Source organism: Hyaena hyaena, unplaced genomic scaffold (genome assembly GCF_003009895.1).
Source record: "Hyaena hyaena isolate Hyena2069 unplaced genomic scaffold, ASM300989v1 scaffold_80, whole genome shotgun sequence".
Classification (NCBI taxonomy): domain Eukaryota; kingdom Metazoa; phylum Chordata; class Mammalia; order Carnivora; family Hyaenidae; genus Hyaena; species Hyaena hyaena.
Window position 1 is genome coordinate 2,639,355 of NW_024080712.1, and position 21,936 is coordinate 2,661,290.

The 21,936-nt window shown below is 49.0% G+C and overlaps 1 protein-coding gene across 1 annotated transcript; it reads left to right on the top strand.

Annotated features, from left to right (window-relative positions):
* The first annotated feature begins 15,822 nt into the window (after positions 1-15,822).
* Positions 15,823-16,842, top strand: MAGEB17 (MAGE family member B17). Its single transcript, XM_039233965.1, is given in 4 exon segments — positions 15,823-16,246; positions 16,248-16,320; positions 16,323-16,627; positions 16,629-16,842. Coding segments are annotated over 4 exon segments (990 nt in total). The 5' UTR covers positions 15,823-15,848.
* Positions 16,843-21,936: the final 5,094 nt, after the last annotated feature.

Below are 21,936 nucleotides of genomic sequence, written 5' to 3' on the forward strand. Positions count from 1 at the left end.
TACGTTTGAAAGGCCCATCAAGGCTTACATTTTCTGTCTCAACTTGTGAATGCCTCTTCTGACGTAGAGCAAACCTTCCCTATTTTAGAAAAGGGAATAAATAAGAAGTTGTTACTTTAAACATCAAGCCCTGATACACAGTTATAGACAATTAAGTCATAGAAACTGCATGAACAAGCAGATTTACACAGCAGAAAAATCATATGTTAAATGTCCACTCTGTGAGAAACTTCACCTTGTCATTTCTTTAAGCGGAAACTAGTGCTTTAAAAATATGATGTGAGTGATTTTCCGGGAACGTTTATAATCACAAACCAAGGAACTGTTTTTTACACTTGTAACATGAAAGTCAGCCCTGTGAAAAACTCCCATGTATGACGGTCCATTCCCAAATTGATAACACTGGCAGTCAGTTTAAGACGAATCCCCGAGTGTTGATTATTTTTAAAAGATGTTACTGGGGGCCCAGAAGAAACACTTAACACATCATTTTAAGGCAAAAACAGCCAAACACACAGACACATATACAAAGATCCATGTGAGGCTGTGGATTGGTATCTCGCGCTCTGAATTCTAACTCAGTGGAGATTCTTTTTGCCGTTACCCCATTTCAATCATGCATGGTACACTTCTACCATAGAAGAGAAATCCTTTGGCGGGGCGGGGGGGGGGGGCGGGGGGAGGGAGATTGATCTTACTCTCAATTCATCATTTATAAGTGAATAAAGTATAGTGTTTATTTTTGGTATACAGGTTTTCAGCCAAATGTATTTACTTAGATTTGGCTCTTTGCTGCATTGAAGCAGTCAGTTCATGTGAAAAAAAAAATGCAGCAAAGAGCCAAATCTAAGTAAATACATTTCCTGAGTGGAAAGAGAAACATGTTTACATTTAACATATGCTTACCTAAAGTCTGTGGGAGGAAATGACTAAAATTTCAGTAATATATATTTCTGTTTGAATATGTATAAATAATTTGCAGGGGGGCTTAGCTTTAAGAATGGATTGTAAAACAGCTACCAAGTCATTAACTTTCGACGTAAGAGGAGTATTTATGAAACAGCCCGTGGGCAGAAAAGTACTGGACTGAAATAGTTTTTATTTTCCTGAGTAGAGAGATTTGACAATCTTACTTTAGAAACACTGAATCAAGTTTTTCTTGATTCCATGATAGGCCAATTCTGCTAGACTGCAAACATGTTAACCCACTTTCAGATAAATCTAAATTCTGCAAATGCGCTGTCATGTGTATCCCTTACATTTGAAGATGATTTTTGCTCTGGTTTTCTCTGCCCAAGTGAGAAAGAACTGTCAGCTCTCTTTAGACGTGGCACATATTGAAACATTTTCATCTCTTGTTACAAGGAAGCACTCACCGTTGGCAGAGCTTTAGAAGTTAGGACCCAGACGGATGTGAAGATCTGTGTTTACAGTTATATTAGCTGGAGTGAGATCTCTTCACTTCCTTCTGTGAGCTGCATGCACTTCTTTTTTTTTTTTTAATGATTATTTTTGAGAGCGAGAGAGACAGACTGTGAGTGGGAGAGGGGCAGGGAGAGAGAGGGAGACCCAGAATCTGAAGCAGGCTCCAGGTTCCGAGCTGTCAGCACAGAGCCCGACGTGGGGCTTGAACCCATGAACTGTGAGATAATGACCTGAGCCAAAGTCGGACACTCAGCTGACTGAGCCACCCAGGTGCCCCCCATGCACTTCTATACTGTCCCCACCTGCTCTCCTGGGAGTCCATAATGACACTGGACAGTTTGAAGAACAAGACAGGTAGTGTAGCAGAAAGAACCAAGATTCTCAGCCGAGCATCCCAGCTTGGTCTCTAGCTATATGAGCTTGGCTATCAATTTCCCTTCTCTAGACTCATTTTTTCAACTCTAGAATGAGAGGACAGTGCTAAGATACCTTTGCTGAAATCCTCTGAGCCCCGTCATGTTCCCAATTCTGTCTCTAACGCATTTGTACTGCCAGCCCCCTCACAGGTGCCCCACTTCTGCTACCTTTGCAACAACTCATCTGGGGAAATCTTTCAAGCAACATGCTATACTCATGTTCACGTTAGTGGAATGGAAGGAGACTAGTCTGTCAGGGACTCACTGGAATAATGTGTATGAATGGTGTCCCATTAGCTTGTTATGCTGTGGAATTAAAGCGGAAAAACACATAAGAAAACATATTGCTCAATCTCATTATACAAAGGGTATTTTTCCTACTCATCTCTGACCTCCATGCACCTGTTATCTCAAACTACTGTTCCACAACTTTACCCTTGGATTTCTTCAAAACTCTTGAGTATAAGTGACTTCATACCTAGTTAGGGGCTACAGTGTATAGTGTTCTGGGTACTTTTGTGACTTGTTCAAGCATCTCTGATCTACCTGCCCTCAAAGATATTTTGGGAGTAGGAGTCACTTAATGTCTCCTTCACGTAACATCATGGCAAAGGCTGTCTCAGACTCCGCCCTAGCGTCTGGGCAAACAGGAGACTGAAATCTAGGTCCAGCTGTGTGTCCTGAGGCACCTATTATCACCTCTTTGAGACTCCTAAATGGAAGGGCTGGAGAAGGCGTGTGCCAGCCAGCGGCCCAGGACTGGTAAAACTGTTCTGGGAATCAACTGATAGACGGACGCGAACCCGCTTGTTGGGACGGAGGTAGTCGGGTCCTTCTCTAGGGAAGCCAACTTCTGACTCCACCTCAAGACCCTAAAATTCCGGTGAGAGAGACCCAAGCCCCCAGGTGGTATCACCTCGCTGCTAGGGCAGCGTGTGGCAGGGGCTGGAGCTAAGACATTTCACACCCGGCTTCCAAAGATAATCACGTTTAGCGCTTATGTCTTTGGCGAGGGGGAAAAAAAATCAATTTTTGCTGTGGAAAACCATCTGTGTTTATTCAATTGACAGACACTACCTTTCAACCTATCTTAAATTGAGCCTCCCTGAGGCAGGCGGCTCAACAGTGATAGATTAAGCAATAAACACGGCAGCCTGCCCACCACCGGCCGCTGCTGGCTGGGAAGGCGCAGCTGTTGTTAGGAGCGATCTTCCACAGCAGGATGGGCCTCCCTGCTTGGCGCGGGTGAGGCCCCCACACCTTCCGTGATGACTCCCCATAAATGAGCTAACCCCTGTTCTTCTAGCTGCCCTCACTCCCCCACTGACCCTGGCCTTCTGCCTCATTAACAAGCCCTCTCGATTCCCTCTTTGCCACACAGACACTTTGGTTACATCTTAAAGGATGGAGAAGGATGATAAATAAACAGTTTAGAGGCTGCTTCAGACGAAGCCGAACTCAGCTCGTTATGAGAGGGCTCACTGAACAGAAATAAATGAACTTGTCCAAAGGACACGGGCACACTGAAGTTGTAAAGTCTTTGTGCCAAAAGTAGCAGTTGATTGTTGGTTTCAGAGTCGATTCACATACCAAATGTCTTCCGGTAAGAGAGATGAGCTTTGTTTGGGGACCACGAGTTGAATGACATCCTCCACCTGTGGACTAAAAGGTGGCCAAGCCACTTTCCCAAAAGCCACATGGGAATGAGCGCCCTGGAAACCTGATCACGTGAGAGGTGAGTGACTGGTACACACTTCCGTGGCGGTGAGACGTGAGAGAGGCCGGCTTTCTGGCCACTGCCGCCCTTCGCATCCAGGCCCCGAAGGAGCTGCTGTTAGAGACTGTCACTGCTAAACCTGGCTTGCTGGGAAGAATAGGACACATTTTGCCCATCCGTCTAACGGCTGGCTGAATTTTCATCAAATAGATTAACAGCTGAAAACAAAGAAATTATTCACTCTCCTGGGGCCAGACTTTGTGTGAGCTATTCAAAGAAACCAAGCCCTAATAAGCTCTAGTTTATATGTGATGGTCATTCCTCTCAGCCCCTACCCTGACAATCCTCTGGCAGTCTCTCACCCCCCCACACACAAACACAACAACTTCAATATCCAGAAATCTCTTGCCATAACTTTGCCCTTCAAAGACACCCTTTCTTTAGGTAGGGGCCAAGCATGAACTCCAGCTGAACATATCCAGAGCAATCAACAAATCACACGTTGAGAACAGACTTTTCTTTTCTGAGACCACGTTAGAAATGCACTCAGTGGAGTTTATCTAACTTTTTAAAAAGTTTAACGGCCCCTGGGTTCAAATATTATGTGCCCATGATTATTTTAAAAACACAATTTGCATTTACCTAGTGTTCATGGTCTATAAAGCATTTTTATACTCAATTGTCTCATCTAATCCAAGCCTTCCCTGCTGGCCACAGTGCTGTTTAGCATCTTCTGCTATGGAAATTTGTAAATGACATTTACTAGTGACCATGTATGATTAGATTCAAAGACCCATGGAACTATGAGGCTGCAGTATGACACTACAGAGAGTGGACCATACTTGACCTACAAAAGGGTGATTTCATATGGTTCAGCGAACTCTGATTTCATTTATACTCCTGGACGTTTTGTGATATCGAAGAACAGTGCTGATCACTTTCCCAGTTTACAGGATAGTCTGTGTCTGCAAAGTGGATCTGTTTAACTTGGCCCAGGGCAGGGAATGATGCCATTGTTGGCTGTGCCAGGGAGGTACATTAGCCAGAACAGCAGTTCGTGTCACACTGAAGTGGAAGTCTAAGATAAGAAGGCACGGGATCCTGGGGAGCAAAACTACAAGCCACGGAACACACTCTATTTGTGTGAAACCTGAGGGGAGTTCTGTGACTCTAGAAGTGCTGGAAGGGGGCGCCTGGGAGGCTCAGTTGGTTAAGCGTCTGACTCTTGATTTCAGCTCAGGTCATGATTTCCTGTTTGTGAGCTTGAACCCCATGTCGGGCTCCTCGCTGATGGTATGGCGCCTACTTGTGCTTCTGTCTCTCCCTCTCTCTCTCCCCTCAAAATAAATAAACAAAAATGTTATTAGAAGTGCTGGAAAGGAAGGGGCTCGATTTCACCAAGCACCAATGATGTGCCCAATGCAGTGGTGAGCACATTTCTATTCTTCCTCACGTGCACCTTGACACATATTCAGATGATGAAGCTGAAGCCCAGGGAGATCACATCACCATCCCAAGGTCACATGGCACAGCTGAATGGCAGAGTATTAATGTGGACCTGGATCTCTCTTAAGACCTCACCCATCCCATTGCTTGGCATTGCTCCTCAAATGCAGCCCCATGTGAGGCATTAAGTTCACAGTGACTGATAGATAATCCCATTCCCTACTCTAGCTTTTGTCCAAAGGCCTGAACCACGGATGAAGTCAAGGACTACACACAAAGGGCATGGAAGATGTTTCTAAGCACATAAGTTAAGGGCTCACTGCAAACAGAGGCTGAAATGTAGCACAGAGTTGGTGCACAAGGAAGTTCCTTAGTTCAGTTGGCCCCAGAGACACAATTCAGTTGCAACGGTAAGCCCCAGGAAGAGTTTCCCACCTAGGTCTGTGGCTACCAGAGTAGAGAAAATCCTTGGCAAAGGGCCATATACAGAGGACCCAAGTGAGAACAGTCAATCCAGGCACCTTTATTTGAATTGGGATTAGTCAGAGAACAGGTATCAGGAAGGGGTGGAACCCCTTCCCCATCACCCCCCTGCCAAACAGTAAGACATGATAGCGGATGATTTTCCTGAGCCTGGAGATGGAGGCCACGTGAACACCCATTAACAGGAAAAGGTCTCGTGGACTAAGTTCCGAGCTCAGGTGTGGACTTAGTGCCCTACTACAAACCCAAATACCACTGTCTCTCTACCCATTCAGAGCTCACATTCTAGAAGATAAGATTTTTTTCTTTTTTGTTCCCTAAATTTCAAATTCATTCCCAGAGCCACAGAATGACAAGGAAGGACTCACAGAATTTCATGGTCTTTTAAAAGGATCGTTTTAATGGACAGTAAAACTTGACACATTCAACACCTCATTAATTCCCAGACGAGTTTGAAAATTTTGGTATAACTGGAGATTTCAGTGTTCAAGTTACATTGTATCATTGGGACTGTTGTAAATCCAAATTTTTTCATGAATTTACTTCAGTTTCGGCTAGTGCTATTGACATATTGATACTGATAATGAATAACATTAAGAAAGTAAAATTGATTAAAAAAAATTTTTCCCCTGTAATCTGGCCTCAAACTGATTCAAACATAACCTTTCTTGCATCCAAGTTGGCAGAATTTGGGGTAATAAAATTTGTTGAAAGGGTCAATTTGGTGAGTTGTAAAACTACATGGCACAAACTTCTTTATGTCATTTTCTGTTTTGTTTTAAATATTAGACTTATATTTTATAAATTATACTTGTACTTGTTACTATTACCTGTAAATATTTATTGCATCAAAAATGTGCTCTGTTATATAAGTCAGAACAAGTTCCAGGTGTGGTACTTAGTATAAATAATGTCATGGTTTGGCTTTGCCTAGACTCCTTAGACTAATGAATTATTTATAAGAAAGTCACAATATTAATATGAATGATTCAGGTCCTTTTAAATGTGCAAACTTAACTAACTGTGTGACCATGTAAAATTCTATCTGTGAAGTATGCTCATTGATTGTATTCTCGTTTTTCAAGAAACATTTCCAACGCTTCTATTACATTGTACATGGTCTGTGTGACATTAACTGAAACCCAGTATAGTAAGCTGAATATTTAAGTCATAGAACATAAGAAATGTGTTTTAGTTCTTAATATAATAAAGTGTAATTTATGAAATGGACAGACGCATGTATTCGATGTTCAATAAAAATAAAGCTGTTGAATGGATGTAGTCTGTGGCCACATGCCCCACAGTTCTTCGGTTCCAGAACCATCTGCATCAGAATTACCCAGACTACTTGTCGCAAAATGCAGGTTCTCCAATTCCCAATTGACTCAGAATATCTCGGGGTTTGGCCTAAAAATCTGCATCTTAAAACAAGCTCCCCAGGTGATTCCTCAGAACACAGGGGTTTTGTTTCATTAAACTTTTATAAGATGTATTTAACTTTTGAAATAAGTAAGCTTTTCTCATGAGTCAAAATTAAAAGCATAAGAAAGGCATTCAGGGGTGCCTGGGCGACTCAGTCGGTTAAGCTATCCACTCTTGATTTCGGCTCAGGCCATGTTCTCACGGTTCATGGGATCGAGCCCGGCGTCCATCTCTGTGCTGACAGCGTGGAGCCTGCTTAGGATTCTCTCCCTCCCTCTCTGTCCCAGCCCTGCTCACGTGCATGTGCGCACTCTCTCTCTTAAAATGAATAAACTTTAAAAAAAAAAAAGGCATTCAGTGAAAAGTCACTATACTACCTCAGAGTTCTCAACATCTATCACCACTCCTTCCAATGAGTGACTGCTCCTGTTAGATTCTTACATGTACATGCTACTGCACATTTCTTATGCACTGGCAGATAAATACAAATGTGAGTTTTCTGGCAGTCCACCACCATTTTACAGAAATGGTAGTATATTTGCTCCTTGCTTGCCTCACTACACACTATATCTTGGAGAACTTTCTATATCATTATAGAAAATTCTTCTTCATTCTTTCTTATACCTGCATAGTGTCTCCTACTTTGTTTATTCAGCCCCCCATTGATGAACATGGTGGATTCCAGTGTTTGCTATTATGAATCATGTTGTAATGACTAACATATATAAGCTCATGCATGAGCAAGTGTTGCTGTTGGAAAACATCTTAAATGTGGAATTACAGAAGACCATATACTTTTATAATTTGACAGTTATTCCAAATTGTTTTCTTTAGGGCTTAAATACCACAGTTTGAGAGCTTCTGCTTTCAGGGAGACTCCTAGCCGTTAGAGACCAGGAAAGTACTAAAGAAATAGCACAGTCGGTCACAAACAGGGGCTGTCTAAGCTCCCTGGACTCCAGGTGAGAAGAGACAACCTATCAGATACAGTGAACAAATTCTTTGAGGGGCATACTGACATCCATGCCAAGGAGGCCCCAGAGTGTGGGGTGGATATGACCACTACCATGGGGTCATCTTGGGAGAAGGTTCTCTGGTCACCACGTCCCCTGCCACGCATCCCAGCCCTGTGATGGAATGCATGTATAGCCCACCGTTAGAGTGCCAATGCTCTCTGAAAGTGTCAATGCTTTAAATAGCTAAAAGTGGTGATTCCTAATTTGCATCTCTAGTTTTCCTGGATTCAATGGGAATACAAGCAGACTAAAATCTTTGAGATGCCCATGGTATAAAAATCCAATTGACATTTAAGGTTGGTCCATGTTAATTGCTGAGAGCTCTACCCAAAGCCCAGGTGAATTTGCCTATCGGAAACTCTAAGCTCTGTGCAAGCATGCTGTCTACATCAGAGAAGTATCGTTGATAGATTGTAATATTGAGAATTTAATATTATCTTTCGAGTCTTGGATTATTGAAGTTGGAAGATACCCCAGAGAATGCTCAGACACAACCCCACATCTCACAAATGAGGAAGTTAAAGGAAGGTGTCATGATTTGGGTTTCCACAGGGTCATGAGACTTTAGAACAATGAAAACGATTGGCTTGGAGATGACATGGATGAGGAGAGGTTCATCAAGCCCTTCTGCTAGAGGGCAGGTAAATCTGTGCAGGGACATCTTGTAGCACGTCAGGCAGAGAACCTTCCTCTTCACCGGGGCAACACTGATAAACACTGGCTTCTAATACAAGAGATATCAGGTAGTTCTTACCAAGAAAATGACACAAAAGCAGGCATCCTTTGAATATAGACTGGACTGTGTCAATATTATAAAAATGAATTTTTAAGGGCACATCCCCCCCTCCCCGCTTCCCAGAACTGAGATCAGGCAACTCAAGCATTTTGTTCCAGGTCACCTGTCAACTTTGACACCTACCCAGTGTGTTTCCTAGCGTCCCTTCCACCTTCTATGACAGCCCAGTGTTCCTCAGTGCCTCTCCGAGGGACTGGACTAGCTCTGACTCACCAAAGTGCCATTTGCTAGAACAGTCTATGTTCATGGGTTCACCCTTGGGGAGTCTTCCAGGACATTGCTACTTAAAGTATGGTCTGTGGACCAGCAAGGTTGACATCACTTGGTTAAAAGTGCAGGCTCCTGAGCCCCCTGCCTTAGACCTTCTGCATTAGAAACTTAACAGATCTCCTAAGGGAATCCTATGATAGTAAATTTGTGACCACTGACAGAGGACATCATTTACTGTGAAGAAATCCATAGTGGGCTTGCTACTTTTTGCTATGCCATCTGGTGGTGTCTACACATTTCCCCCAACATTCTGGCTTGAGAGTCTTGGAATCTCTTTCCTCATGTGGCCTCTGTTTACCACCTTGGTCATCTGAAGCTAAACTCTGTCTATACAGAGTGGCCAGATCCCCCCATGTCCCATCTCTGCTCTCCAGGGACTGGGAGTATAGGAGTTCAGGACATTAGTCTTGTAGGCCTAGAGTCACCTGAGAACTCACCACACAACTGATTATTTTTCCTTTCTTGTGGTGTACTTGTGAGCTCAACTACTAATGGCTGTTATCTGTTGTACTCAAGTCAGGCCTTGCCCATAAAGACTAATTCTACCTGACAGTAATTAAAGGGACATGTCATGCTCCCCAAATTCCCATGAATTTGTCCCCGCAAAAAGCTTTCGGTTTTTTGTCCAACCTTTTGGACAAAACTTTTTGAAACTTTTGCCAAAAAAAATTGTATCTGCTTGTTGCTTAGTGATTTTTTTTTTAAAGAACTGAAAACTAGGGCCACCTGGGTGGCTCAGTCGATTAGGCCTCCAGCTGCGGCTCAGGTCATGATCTCACAGTTCTGAGTTCAAGCCCCACGTCAGGCTCTGTGCTGACAGCTAGGAGCCTGGAGCCTGCTTTGGATTCTGTGTCTCCCTCTCTCTCTGCCCCTCCCCTGCTCATGCTCTGTCTCTCTCTCTCTCTCTCAAAAATAAACATTAAAAGAAAAGAACTGAAAACTATATGCCCATTAACCCATCTCAAAGAAGGTATTGGGTTTCTGATTAGATGTCGTTCCAATTTTATCTAAGTCAGAAGAGGTTGTGAAAAGCTCCTGTGTACCTACCCTCTCAGAAGCAGAATCCAGACTGCAGGCAAAACCTTCTTTTTTGTCTGTTTAAAGCAGGAAGGTGTGCTTCTGCATAGATACATGAAAAAGGACAGGGCACCTGGGTGGCTCAGTCGGTTAAGCATCTGACTTTGGCTCAGGTCATGATCTCACAGTTCGTGGGTTCGAGCCCCGCGTCGGGCTCTGTGCTGACAGCTCAGAGCCTGCTTGGGATTCTCTCTCTCTCCCTCTCTCTTCCTCTCTCTCTCTCTGAGTTTCTCAAAATAAATAAATAAGCTTAAAACAAACAAACAAAAACATCTCACAGGCCAAGAGTGAGAACCTCTCAGGTCCTACCTGAATGGTGTGAAGAGAGCAAAGGGGCATCAAACCCCCTACTGGTCTCTAGCTCCCACGGGGTCTTGAAATGTCTGCCTTATTGTACATTTTAAGAGAGCATAGAAAAGAGGTCATTCCAAATTGTGCAGGTGCCTCGTGATAAAAGCCAGCCCCACTTAGATACTAACTGGTTCTTCATCTTCAAAACCAAAATTGCTCTCCCCCAATATGCTTCACCTCTTTCTGTGTCCCTGTTGCCTTCCAACGTTGTCAAAATTCTCCCATTCGTCTCCACTCGAAACCTTCCCATCACCTCTGGCTCCATCCGTCCAACATCACCCCTATCCGGCTAGACCTCGGCATCTGCAAATGTCCCTTTAAAATATTTCAGGTTCGGGCGGCCTGGGGTGCTCGGTCGGTTAAGCGTCTGACTCTTGATTTCAACTCAGGTCATGATCTGACAGGTCGTGGTGAGGTCAGGCTCAGGTCACGACCTCGGAGCCTGCTTGCGATTCTCTCTCTCAAAATAACTAAATAAACTTTAAAATAAAGCAAAATGTTTCAGGTATGAGGATCCATCTCCCAAAGGCAATGTTTAGCCCGTTAAGCACGACTTTCTCCCCCACGGGTAAAGCATGGCCGGTCTGGGGACCCAAGTGTCGCCCTGCAGCCTCGGCTCTCCTCCAGGACCCCGTAGTTGTCCATGATCCAGAAACTAAAGCGTTAAGCCTCCAGAGCAGAGGCCTCCTGGGCCACATAGTGGAGACCATTCTGACAGGTTGCCGCCCACGTCATGCCCAAGTTGTTACCATTTCTGTCGTCACCGCTGCACCTGCCGAGCCACGTGTGGCTGCCCCAGGTAAGACAGGCCCCTCATGTTGCCTCAACTCCTGCAGGCCCTAACAGCCTGTTACTTTTATTTCCTCCCCACACTCCCTTTAGATGACGCTTCACTGTGTGCCCCTCTGATCATGGTGCTCTCGGGCCCACATTCTCTGACTGGTCATTTTTTCCCATGACAAGACCCAATTTTCCCGGCCTGGATGTCAACCCCCACTTCCTAAGCTTATGCCCCCGCTGACTGCCCCTCCCCCCTGCACCGAGACAGACTGTCCATTCACACCTTGCTCCTAAGTGTCCCCTGACACCTTTTTGGCTCAGTGCTTCTTACCCTGGGCTGTCCTGAGAAACACTTAGGGAGCTTTAAAAGCTCCTGATGGCCAGGCCCGGCCACAGAACAGCTGAGTCAGAATCTCTGGGAGAGGAGAACCAGGCATCCCTATTAAAGCTCTCCAAGTGATCGTGAAGAGCCGGCAAGGGTGACGCCCACCTCACCTGAAATGTCCTCCTGTGTCTCAGCTGGCCTGAACCCTACCCATTCCTCCAAGTTCAGCTCCAGGGTTCTCTCTCCATGAAGCCGCCCTGCTCTCCTGTGCAAACAGCACTTTCTGCATGGGTCCTACCCTTTCTCACAAACAAGTGAAAATTATATTCACTTGTGTGAATGCTGGCCTCTCCCACGAATCAAGAATTACAGACATTTTCTGGAAACGGCCAGGTGGTAAATATTTTAGGCATTATGGGACATACAGTCTCTGTCAAGACTACCTAACTGTTGTTGTAGCATAAAAGGAGCCACAGGTAACATGTGAATGAATAAACGTGGCTGTGTTTGACCAAGTCTGCATTTGCGAAACCTCACGGTGGGCTAGATTTGGCTTGAGAGCTGCAGTTGCTGATTCCCCAGGGTAAGACTAATATAGCGCTTTAGGGGCAAGGATTTTTGCTTTTTGTTTTTTTAATATTTCTTTTCTTTTTTTCCCCATGTTTATTCATTCTTGAGAGACAGAGAGCACGAACGGTGGAGGAACAGAGAGAGAGGGAGACACAGAATCCAAAGCAGGCTCCAGGCTCTGAGCTGTCAGCACAGAGCCCAAAGTGGGGCTCAAACCCACAAGCCATGAGATCATGACCTGAGCTGAAATCGGACACTCAACGGACTGAGGCGCCCAGGCCCCGCAAGGATTTTTTTTTTTTTAAAGAGAGACAAAGAGAAAAAGAGAAGGGAGAATCTTAAGCAGGCTTCGCATCCAGTGCAGAGCCCAGAGCAGGGCTCAATCCCACAACCCTGGGATCACGATCTGAGCCAAAATCAAGAGTTAGACACTCAACCGACAGAGCGAACAGGTGCCCCAGGGGCAAGGAGCTTTCAGTCTCTTTCTCCTTCCCTCTCTGGCCCCCTCTCTCTTCAGCCCTAGTGTCTATCACAGTGCCTAAATCAGTGACAGAAACCCATCAAATGCCCTTTGTGAGGGTCTATGCCGTCAGACTCTCACAACCAAGCCTAGAGCACAGATAAGGCAAAGCAAAGCAGGAGGACTCAGAGTTTGTCAAGCCCAACTTTTAGCAAAGACATTAACATTTCACCTTACCTATCATTCCCAACAGAACTGTCAAAACAATCTTCGTTTGCAGCGCAGACACACTCATCGACAGCGGAAACGCGTTCCTGTCCCAGAACTAACTCCCCAGCCATACAGATTCCCTTGCACCCTGCTGTAGGCCGGTGAGCACCTTGCAAAGATAAAAAAAGAGCGAGGAGACCCGGGAACTGGCAGGAGCCAAGGTGAGGGCCTAGGATAAGAGAGAATCCCGGCCAGTAGAGATGGTCACTCATTCCCAGCGCCCCGTTCTTAATCCTGGGAAGCCAACCACCGAGCTCAGGAGCTCCTCATGTCTGCCCGGAGCTCTCGGGTGGGAGGCCGGGAAAGGGAGAAGGGCCAATTGATGCAGAGGGAGGAGTGTGTCCAGAGCCCCTCCCCCGCTGCCGTCCTTGGAACCCATCGCAGGGGTAGTTTGACGTGGTGCTCTCCGACTTCCCCTCCTACGGACTCAGGGTGGATGTGAGGTTGGTGGACTCACGTGGGTAGAGGGAGGAGTCGCAGGCTTGGATTGAGATCTCTGTGCCGCCGTAGACCCACCCCTGCTGACAGCCCTCAGAAGCCCCTAGACCCTTGGGTGGATGTGACTCTCCCTGACTTCTGCCTTGAAGCTTTGGGAAGGTGAGGAAGGTCGTCGGATGGACGCGGTCTCGGGTTAGCAGAGAAGGGAATTCCAGGTATCAAGGTAAGGACACTGACTGTGGACTGAGGCCACCACCACGCCCAGCACCAAGAGGGCACGACTCTGTGGGGCTCTCTGGCATCGGCACTGGAGCCCTGGCACACTTGCGCGTGGACGGCAACATGGAGGGGGCGGGCCTAGGCCTAAGCGCCAAGGCCATGGTTCTGCTACAGGAAGAAGCCTGTGCACCAACGAGTCCTGGTGAGACCCTGAGCGCTTCTGAAGGGACCTTCCCCCGAAAGGGGGTGAGAGGCTAACCGGACCTAAGAGAAGCAGGCAGGGATGACCAGATGCCATGCTCCTGAGCTTCCTGTCTAGCGACCGAGGGAGGTAAGGACTTGGGGATGAGGCCAACAGACCCAGATCAGTAGGGGAGCCCCAGGTCTTGCTGCCTATTCAGTGGGATCGCAAACAGCCCTTCCCCCATTCTTAGCCATCGGAGGCCCCACCCCACACAGCGTCAGATGTACGGAGGCCTGCCCTGACCTCCACTGTGCGGAACTCGCAATGTGAGGACCCTGGCCTTGAACGCCGCGGATTTAAGTGGAGGCTGGAGTTCTAGAACTGGTCAGGTCTGACGGTGGAGGTCCTGAATATGGATAGACACAACCATCCATGTCCTTGCCCAACCCCCCACCCCCACCCCCAGTTCTGGGAGGTTCCAGCAGAGCTGTGGGCCCTACCTACTTGCAATATTCCAGGGAGAGGAGGGCGTGGTCTAAGGAAGTGGCTCCAATTCTGCAGCAGGAGGAGACCAAGGCCCTAATGGGAGTCCAGAGTGAGGACGCTGAGTGCTAATGAGAGGACTTCAGCCCAAAAGAGGGGGCAGACCCAAACCCCTACCCATGCTCTCAGCTCCCGGAGGCTCTGGGTAGGTGCACCCAGATGTGGTTTGTCCCAGCTTCCCCTCCAGTGACTCCAAGTGTAGCAGGATTCTCACACAGAGTCATGACACTGAGGCTTTTCTTTCCAGGAAGCAACTTTATTCCTGCGGGCCCGGATCATTTGGGTTCTGACCGAAGAAGTGAGCCGTGAGTGCCATGTGGCATAGTTTTTATATATTTTCTATTTTTTTGTCTCCCATATATGGGAACACACGAACACACAGTCTGATTAAGTGGTCTCATGTTATAAGGTCCTGAGGGATGTTATCACGTACCCATATAGCCAGGTGGCCTTGAGGTTTTTGTTTTGTTTTTTCCTCTCCTTAGGGAGGGGACCCTATCACAAGAGAAGTGAGGACCTTGATCTGGTTGACTCAGTTCATTATAACGAGGAGTCAGAATTCCTGAGCTGAGCCCAAATCAGAACCCTGAGTGAGGACAGGGCTAATGACCCAGATGGAGAACTGTGAGATCCCACAGAGTCCCCTCCTTGTTCTTGGGCTTTGTAGGCCCCAAGCAGACTTGTTGGACGTGGCTCACCCCAGGCTTCCAACTCTGAGGTCCGGTCTAAGCAAAGACCTTGGTGTAAAAGGCATGGACTCAGGTCCACTGAAGGTGGAGTCCCTGAACTGGTCAGGTGACGATACTGAGTGAGGAAAGGGGGACCAGTTAACTCCCAGTGGTGACGGCTGCACCGAGCCTCACCCCTATCGGGCCCAGGGCAGAGCGAACAGATTCAGGTGCCCGCTGACTTCAGCTTGCAGGGTTTCAGTAAATGAGGGCCTTGGTTTAAGGACCGCTTGCCCCGGTTCAGCAGAGAGAGGAGTCCCAGGCCCTATCGGGAGTGAAGGTAAAAATGCTGTGTGAGCAGTGGGGGAAGCAGCCCCTTCAGAACAGAGGAGGCTGCGTGAAGCCTTCGTGGTGGTGTCAGCCTAGAAAGCTGTGTGCAGAGCTTTTAGGGTGAGATGACTGATTTCTTAGGTGGCCGGGAGCTGCATCCGACAGGAGCAGAGAAGTGAAGGTCTTGGATGCAGGCAGGGCCAGCAGGCTGCAGCCTAAGCCACACTCTGACTTCCTCCACCACGTCCTCAGGGGACAGATGGACTGAGAGACCAGAAGCCCTGTGGGGGTCCTATGGCAGTGCCCTCAAGGATACCAATGGGGGGGGGGCATTTGTTTTTGTTACATTTAAGACAGAGCACAAGTGGGGAGGGGCAAAGAGAGAGGGAGACACAGAATCCGAAGCAGGCTCCAGGCTCTGAGCGGTCAGCACATAGCCCGATGCGGGGCTCGAACCCACAAACCGTGAGATTGTGCTCTGAGCTGAAGTCGGAGGCTTAAGCGACTGAGCCAGGCAGGCAACGGGGGCATTCGTAAAGCCACAGTGACATCTCCCTAATGACGGGACTCACACCCTTTTATCCTCTTCCTCCAGGCGCTCACGGGCCAGTCCCACTCTGGCCACTGTTCATAAGTGCGGTCATGCCTCGAGGTCAGAGGAGTAAGCTCCGTGCCCGTGAGAGACGCCAACAGGCCCGAAGTGAGAGCCGGGCTCTTGCAGAAGCTCAGGCCGCCGCAGCGGTGTGGGAGTCCTCCTCCTCCCCCCTGCCTGTTTCTGAGGGTGCTCCCCCCAACCCCCCGGCAGCAGGTTCTCTCCAGAAGGCTCCCAGGGTCCGGGCCGCCAGCGGACGTGCTGCAGCCACTTCAGGCTTCAGTACTGATGAAGGTGCCAAGAGCCAAGCGCAGGAAGGGCCAGGCTCGCCCCGGGCCACGCCGTCCCCCGGAAGCGCTCACAGAGATCCCCTGGGCGAGGAGGTGGGCCTGTCGGTGCAGTTTCTGCGGCACAAGCATAAAGCGGGAGAGCCCACTGCCCGCAGCAGCGCTGCAGATTACCACCGAGGAGTACCAGGAGCGGTTCCCTGAGATCCTCCCGAGAGCCACGGAGCGCACGGAGCGCACGGAGCTGGTCTGGTCGTCGGCCTTGACCTGAAGGAAGTTGACCCCGACAGTCAGCCTTATGCCTTTGTTAGGAAAGACGATCTTCCCGTCGAAGGGCGCCTGAGCGATGGCGTGGGCTTTCCCAAGAATGGGCTCCTGATGCCTCTCTTGGGGGTGATCTTCATGAATGACAACCGTACCTCTGAGGAGGAGATGTGGGAATTCCTGAATGTGTTGGGGGTCTATGCCGGGAGGAGGCACCCGATCTTTGGGGAGCCCAGGAAGCTCATCACCAAAGACCTGGTGCAGGGAAAGTGCCTGGAGTCCTCGGTACGACTTCCTGTGGGGTCCGAGGGCCCACGCTGAAACCAGCAAAATGAAGGTCCTAGAGTTTTTGGCCGAAGCCAGCAAAACCGCCCCCAGTGCCTTCCAGGGCCGATATGAGGAGGCTGTGAGAGAGGAGGAAGAGCGAGCCCAGGCCAGAGCTGAGGCCAAGGCTGTTGCTGGCGCCTCTTCCAGCAGCGCCTCTCAGCCCTAGTGAGGTCCGAGACAGGGTCTCCGCTTTGCAGATGGGAAGTGCCGGGCAGCCCTTCCGCGGTGGGGGGTCAGGTGGAGCCGGGGAGAGCAGAGTTTATTTCTTCTTTGTGTTCCTGTTATTTAGAAAGAGCATATAGATCTACCTCTTTTTTTTTCTTATCTTTCCAGTGTGTTCTTTTTAAAAAGGTTGATTTGAATTCAGAATCGTAAGTTTATGAATAACGCGGCTCGCATACTTAGTGCTGCTTATCACATTTGAGAGTAATCGTTTCCTATTTTGTGAAACAGATTGAAAACCCTTGCATCTGCTATTGTGATCCAGTATGAGAAAGAGCACTGGAATAGGGATTTTCAGTCAAATGTACGAGAACCCCGCAGTGGAACAGTTGAGGTGTAACTAAATGGTGAAATAAATAAAAAGTGGTTAATTCTTGGTTTTTCTTAATTCTTTCACTCTTTCTTTTGGTAAAATGAAAAGATATATACCTGGATTTGTGTAGCTTTTCAAGAATGTGGGAGAAGTCAAACTGTCACAAATTAGAATTCTCACTCACTATCTCTTTTGTTCACCGTGCATTCTAGGATGTGTGCGCAAGAAGGCCCAGCCCCTGCAAATGATAGTGCAGAGTCCAAGAGAAGCTATCATATAAGGAACATGGTGAGATACACCCCTGATCCTGAAAGGCAGTAAACAGAAGGGAGAACGAGGGAGGAGATTTCCGTCTAAGCAGTCCGGGTAAATACCCTGAGCCGAGGCAGGCTGGGAGCCTGGGAAGCTGAGGGTCCCTCTGTGGGAGGGAATTTTAAGTTCGGTTGCATGGAAATGGTGAGCGGGCACCAGAGCCCCAGATGCTGGGTCTCACAGCAGAAAGACTATGTCTGTGATGGAAAACAGATCCTTAGGGATGTGTAAACCAGAGAGAAGTGCCCACCCACCTGGGCCAGCGCTAGGAGGATTCCTGGGCAGGTGAACACAGTGCACTACTAGGTATTTTGTGCACTCAGTGTCCAGAGGGTTTCTTAGGGGCGCCTGGGTGGCTCGGTCAGTTGAGCGTCCGACTTCAGCTCAGATCATGATCTCACAGTTCGTGGGTTCAAGCCCCACATCAGGATCTGTGCTGACAGCTCAGAGCCTGGAGCTGCTTCAGTTTCTGTGTCTCCCTCTCTCTCTGCCCCTCCCCCACTTGCTCACTCGCGCTCTCTCTCAAAAATGAACAAACATTTTAAAAAATTAAAAAGAGAAAAAACAGAATAAGGGTGATTGTCAGCAGCTGCTTTGCCCTGGCTGGGGTTGGGGGTGTGGAGGGGGGTCGATCATTCCATTAAAAAGAAACCTGAGTTAGGCATTCTTCTGTGTAATGTGGACAATTCTAAATGAGGTCTAGATTTTTAGCGGCGGTGAAATAAGTAAAAATAGAGATTGGGGCACTTGAGTGGCTCAGTCGCTCAAGGGCCCAACTCTTGATTTCGGCTCAGATCATGATCCCAGGGTTGTGGGTTGGAGCCCCAGCATGGAGCCAACTTAGGATTCTCTTTCTCTCCCACTGTCCCTCCCCTGCTCTCTCTCTCTCTCTTTTTTTTTTTAAATGTTTTTTTTTTTTTTAATTTATTTCTAGGAGACAGAGAGAGAGACAGCGTGAGCAGGGGAGGGTCAGAGAGAGAGGGAGTCACAGACTGAAACAGGCTCCAGGCTCTGAGCTGGCAGTCAGCACAGAGCCCGACGCGGGGCTCGAACCCACGAACCGCGAGATCATGACCTAAGCGAAAGTCGGACACTTAACCGACTAAGCCACCCAGGCGCCCCTGCTCTCTCTCTCTTGTGCGCACACTCTCTCTCTCTCTCTCTCAATAATAATAATAAAAAAATAGAGATGGGCTAAATGCAAGCACAGCTGAGATGTCAGGTTATTGCCGTTTGCACACCTGGGTGGCTCCGTGGTCTATCCAACTGGGACATCCACCACATGCCCACATCACATGCCCAATCATTTCATGGGGAAATACTAGTTTTATTTAGTAAGTAGTAATTTGGCTGATGTGTGTTTTTTGAGTTTTTTTTTTTTTTTCCTAGAACACTGCATATTCTTTGACCTCTTCCTCGATTAAAAAAAATATATATATCGGTGTGGTATGTGATATTGTCTGGGTCAAAATAATCAAGGTAATAATTGCTATTCAGAAGTATCTCAGTACTGGTCAGGCTCTGTGCTGGATTTGCGACCTACATTCCATACATCCATCAGTCTCGGGAGGCAAGGGCTTCTCAAACCTGCTCCACGGATAAAGAACCCGAGGTTCAGAGAGTACGCTAATGTAAGTGAGGACACACTGCTGGTAAGTGGTGGGGGCCGGCGCGGGAGCCATGGTCAGAAGTCATCTACAGCCCATACTATGCTGCGCCTCTCCGTGGATGCAGATATTGTGTATCATAATTCACATTTCCTTTCACTACCCCAAGAGATGTCGCAGGTGAGAAAAAGAGGGCTCTGTGCACAAACTACTGGTATGGAATACACAGCTAGAGCAATAAAATATCAAAATAAGTGGTGCGAATAAAGAAAAAGACGGCACTGGGTGACAATATGGTCATCTACATATGCAGTGCCAGACAACCTCAAAAGATAGGGGCTCACCATCAGCTCCATGCCTGCCTCATAGAAAAGTCAGTATGTTAGACCCACACTTACGGCAGAGGCTACGTCTGTCAGTGAAGAGAAGAAACAAATCAGCTCAGTTTTCTCTGACAGGCCAACAGCTGCCTTGAGCTACAGCTTCCTGTGTCCTGTGGCTGCCGTTACCCCGATTTCATTCACAAGCTTCGTCTCAAGTTTGCAAGGAGGAGCATTTCCTAGGAAACTTTTACATTTTTTTTTCGAAGTGTATTCATTTTTGAGAGATTGGGAGCGGAGGAGGCACAGAGAGAGGGAGACACAAAATCCGAAGCAGGCTCCAGGCTCAGAGCTGTCAGCACAGAGCCCGACATGGGGCTCGAACTAATGAACTGTGAGATCATGACCTGAGCTGACATGGGATGCGTAACCTACTGAGCCACCCAGGCGCCCCTCAGAAGCCTTTAATCCAGGCACAGGAGCCAAGATGTGGAACTCTCTGGAGGAGGACAGGAGATCAACACCGCACAATATACCTGCCGCTGCCCTCAGACCAACAGTGCCCCAGGCAGGGCTGACCAGCCACTTGCCCTTCGGGGTTGTCAGGAACATGAGAGACTTGGCCTAGGGAGGGTGACCTCAGGTCAGTAGACCGAGTAGTGTGAACCGCTGATAGACATCAAGGGTGGGGGGGGGGACCTAGAATGAAGAATGAGGAAAGGACTCGACCAGAACAGTGGTATCGCGTGGAGTCGTGCCCTGGCTGTCAACTCTTGTGGGTCCAGAACGGTTGTGGCTGGATCTGGCTCACCCTGACTTCCAACTCAGTAGTTCCAAGAAGATGAGATCTGAGCGGAGCAGCCCCAGGTCAGCCGAGGGTCGCATCCCAAGAACGGGCCAGACACCACAGCACTTGGTGTCAACGCGAGGACAACGAAGAAGTGAGGGCGACGCCCACGTGAGAACATAGGAGGCCCCCCAAATCTCCCCTGCTCCTGCCCTAGCTGGTAACCCTGGGAGGCCTGGAGAAGAGGTGTTAGAGTGGGGAGACCCCCCCAATTTCTGCCTGTACGGTAGCAGGAAGAGAAGGGTCTAGTGGGGGTGGTTCCAGTTCTGCAGGGATGGAACTCGGGAATGAACAGGAATCAAGGTTAGGACTCAGTGATATGAGGGGACCCCCCCGGCGTAGGGCAGAGCCCTTCAGTTTTGCCTGGCGAGTCACAGGGATGGGAGGGCTGCAGTGGAACAGGTGGCCCAGGTGCCACAGAGGGAGGAGTTTTGGCTCTCATTGGTGTCCAGGTGAGGACCCTAGGTAGTAATGAGAAGAACCTTCCCCAAACCATGGGGCTTCCCAGAGCCCCCCCCCCCCCGCTCTTGCCTGTTTACCCCAGCCCTACCCCTAATGCAGGGGTAAACAGACTTGGGCCCCATGTCCTGGGCCCTCAAGGAGGTGAGGACTTGGGTGTGAGGGTGAAAGACCCAGATCAGTAGATGGAGGAGTCCAGGCTGTGACAGTCCCATAGCTGCTGTCAGCCCTCAGAGCTGCCATAGAGCCTTGGCCAGATGCAGCTCACCCTGACCTTCTCCCTGGGGAGTCCAGAAGGTGACGCATCAGTCTGAGGGGCACAGACTCAGAAAAGGGGAGGACGGAGTTCCAGGCCTTGTCAGGTTTCCAGGCGGGGCCCCTGAATGTAGACTGAGGAACTCACTCTGTCCATAACCAGGGGGGCTACCCAGTGATCCACGCCGCCGGTCCCTCCCACCCCCTGCCCTCTCTCAGTCCCGGGAGCGGGGACAGAGCTGTGGGCTGACTTCTGCCCGGAAAGGAAGGGCCCTGGTCTAATGAGATGGTCCCAATTCTGCTGAGAGAGGAGACTGAGACCAGGTCCCAACTGGAATCCAGGTGAGGAACTCAACTACCGACCGGAGGACTTCTCTCCGAAAGAGGAGGCCGCCCAGAGCTCCCCTGGGAGGACTGGGAGCCCCAGGCAGGAGTCGCCACACGTGGTGCGCCCCGAACTCTCCCTCCTGGGAGGCGAGGAGGCCAGGGCTTTGTTCGGAGGCTGGTCAACTCACGTCAGTAGAGACTCCCAGTGAGCCCAGGTCAGAGAAGGCTCTCCCTGAGCTGTCAGCCCCAGGTGCCCCGCCCGCCCCCGGCAGGGATGGTGGCTGAGGTGTCCCTTCACCCCCTCTTAGGGATCCCAGGGAGGAGAGGGCCAGGTTTTAGGTGTCAGCACAGCAGAAGGGAGGGGCGCAGGGCCTGCCGACAGTGCATACGATGGTGCTGACTGCAAACCGAGAGGATCCTCACCACCGGCCCCTACTGTCACCGCAGGCGAGGCTGGCAGGCTGCGGCCCAAGGTGAGATCTTACTTCCCCGGGGGACCTCAAGGGACCGCTGAGCAGGAGAACAGGGAAACTGTTATGTCCGACAGCAGTGCCCTGTCAGAGGGGCTCACAGCCTCTTGTCCTTCTCCAGGAGCCAC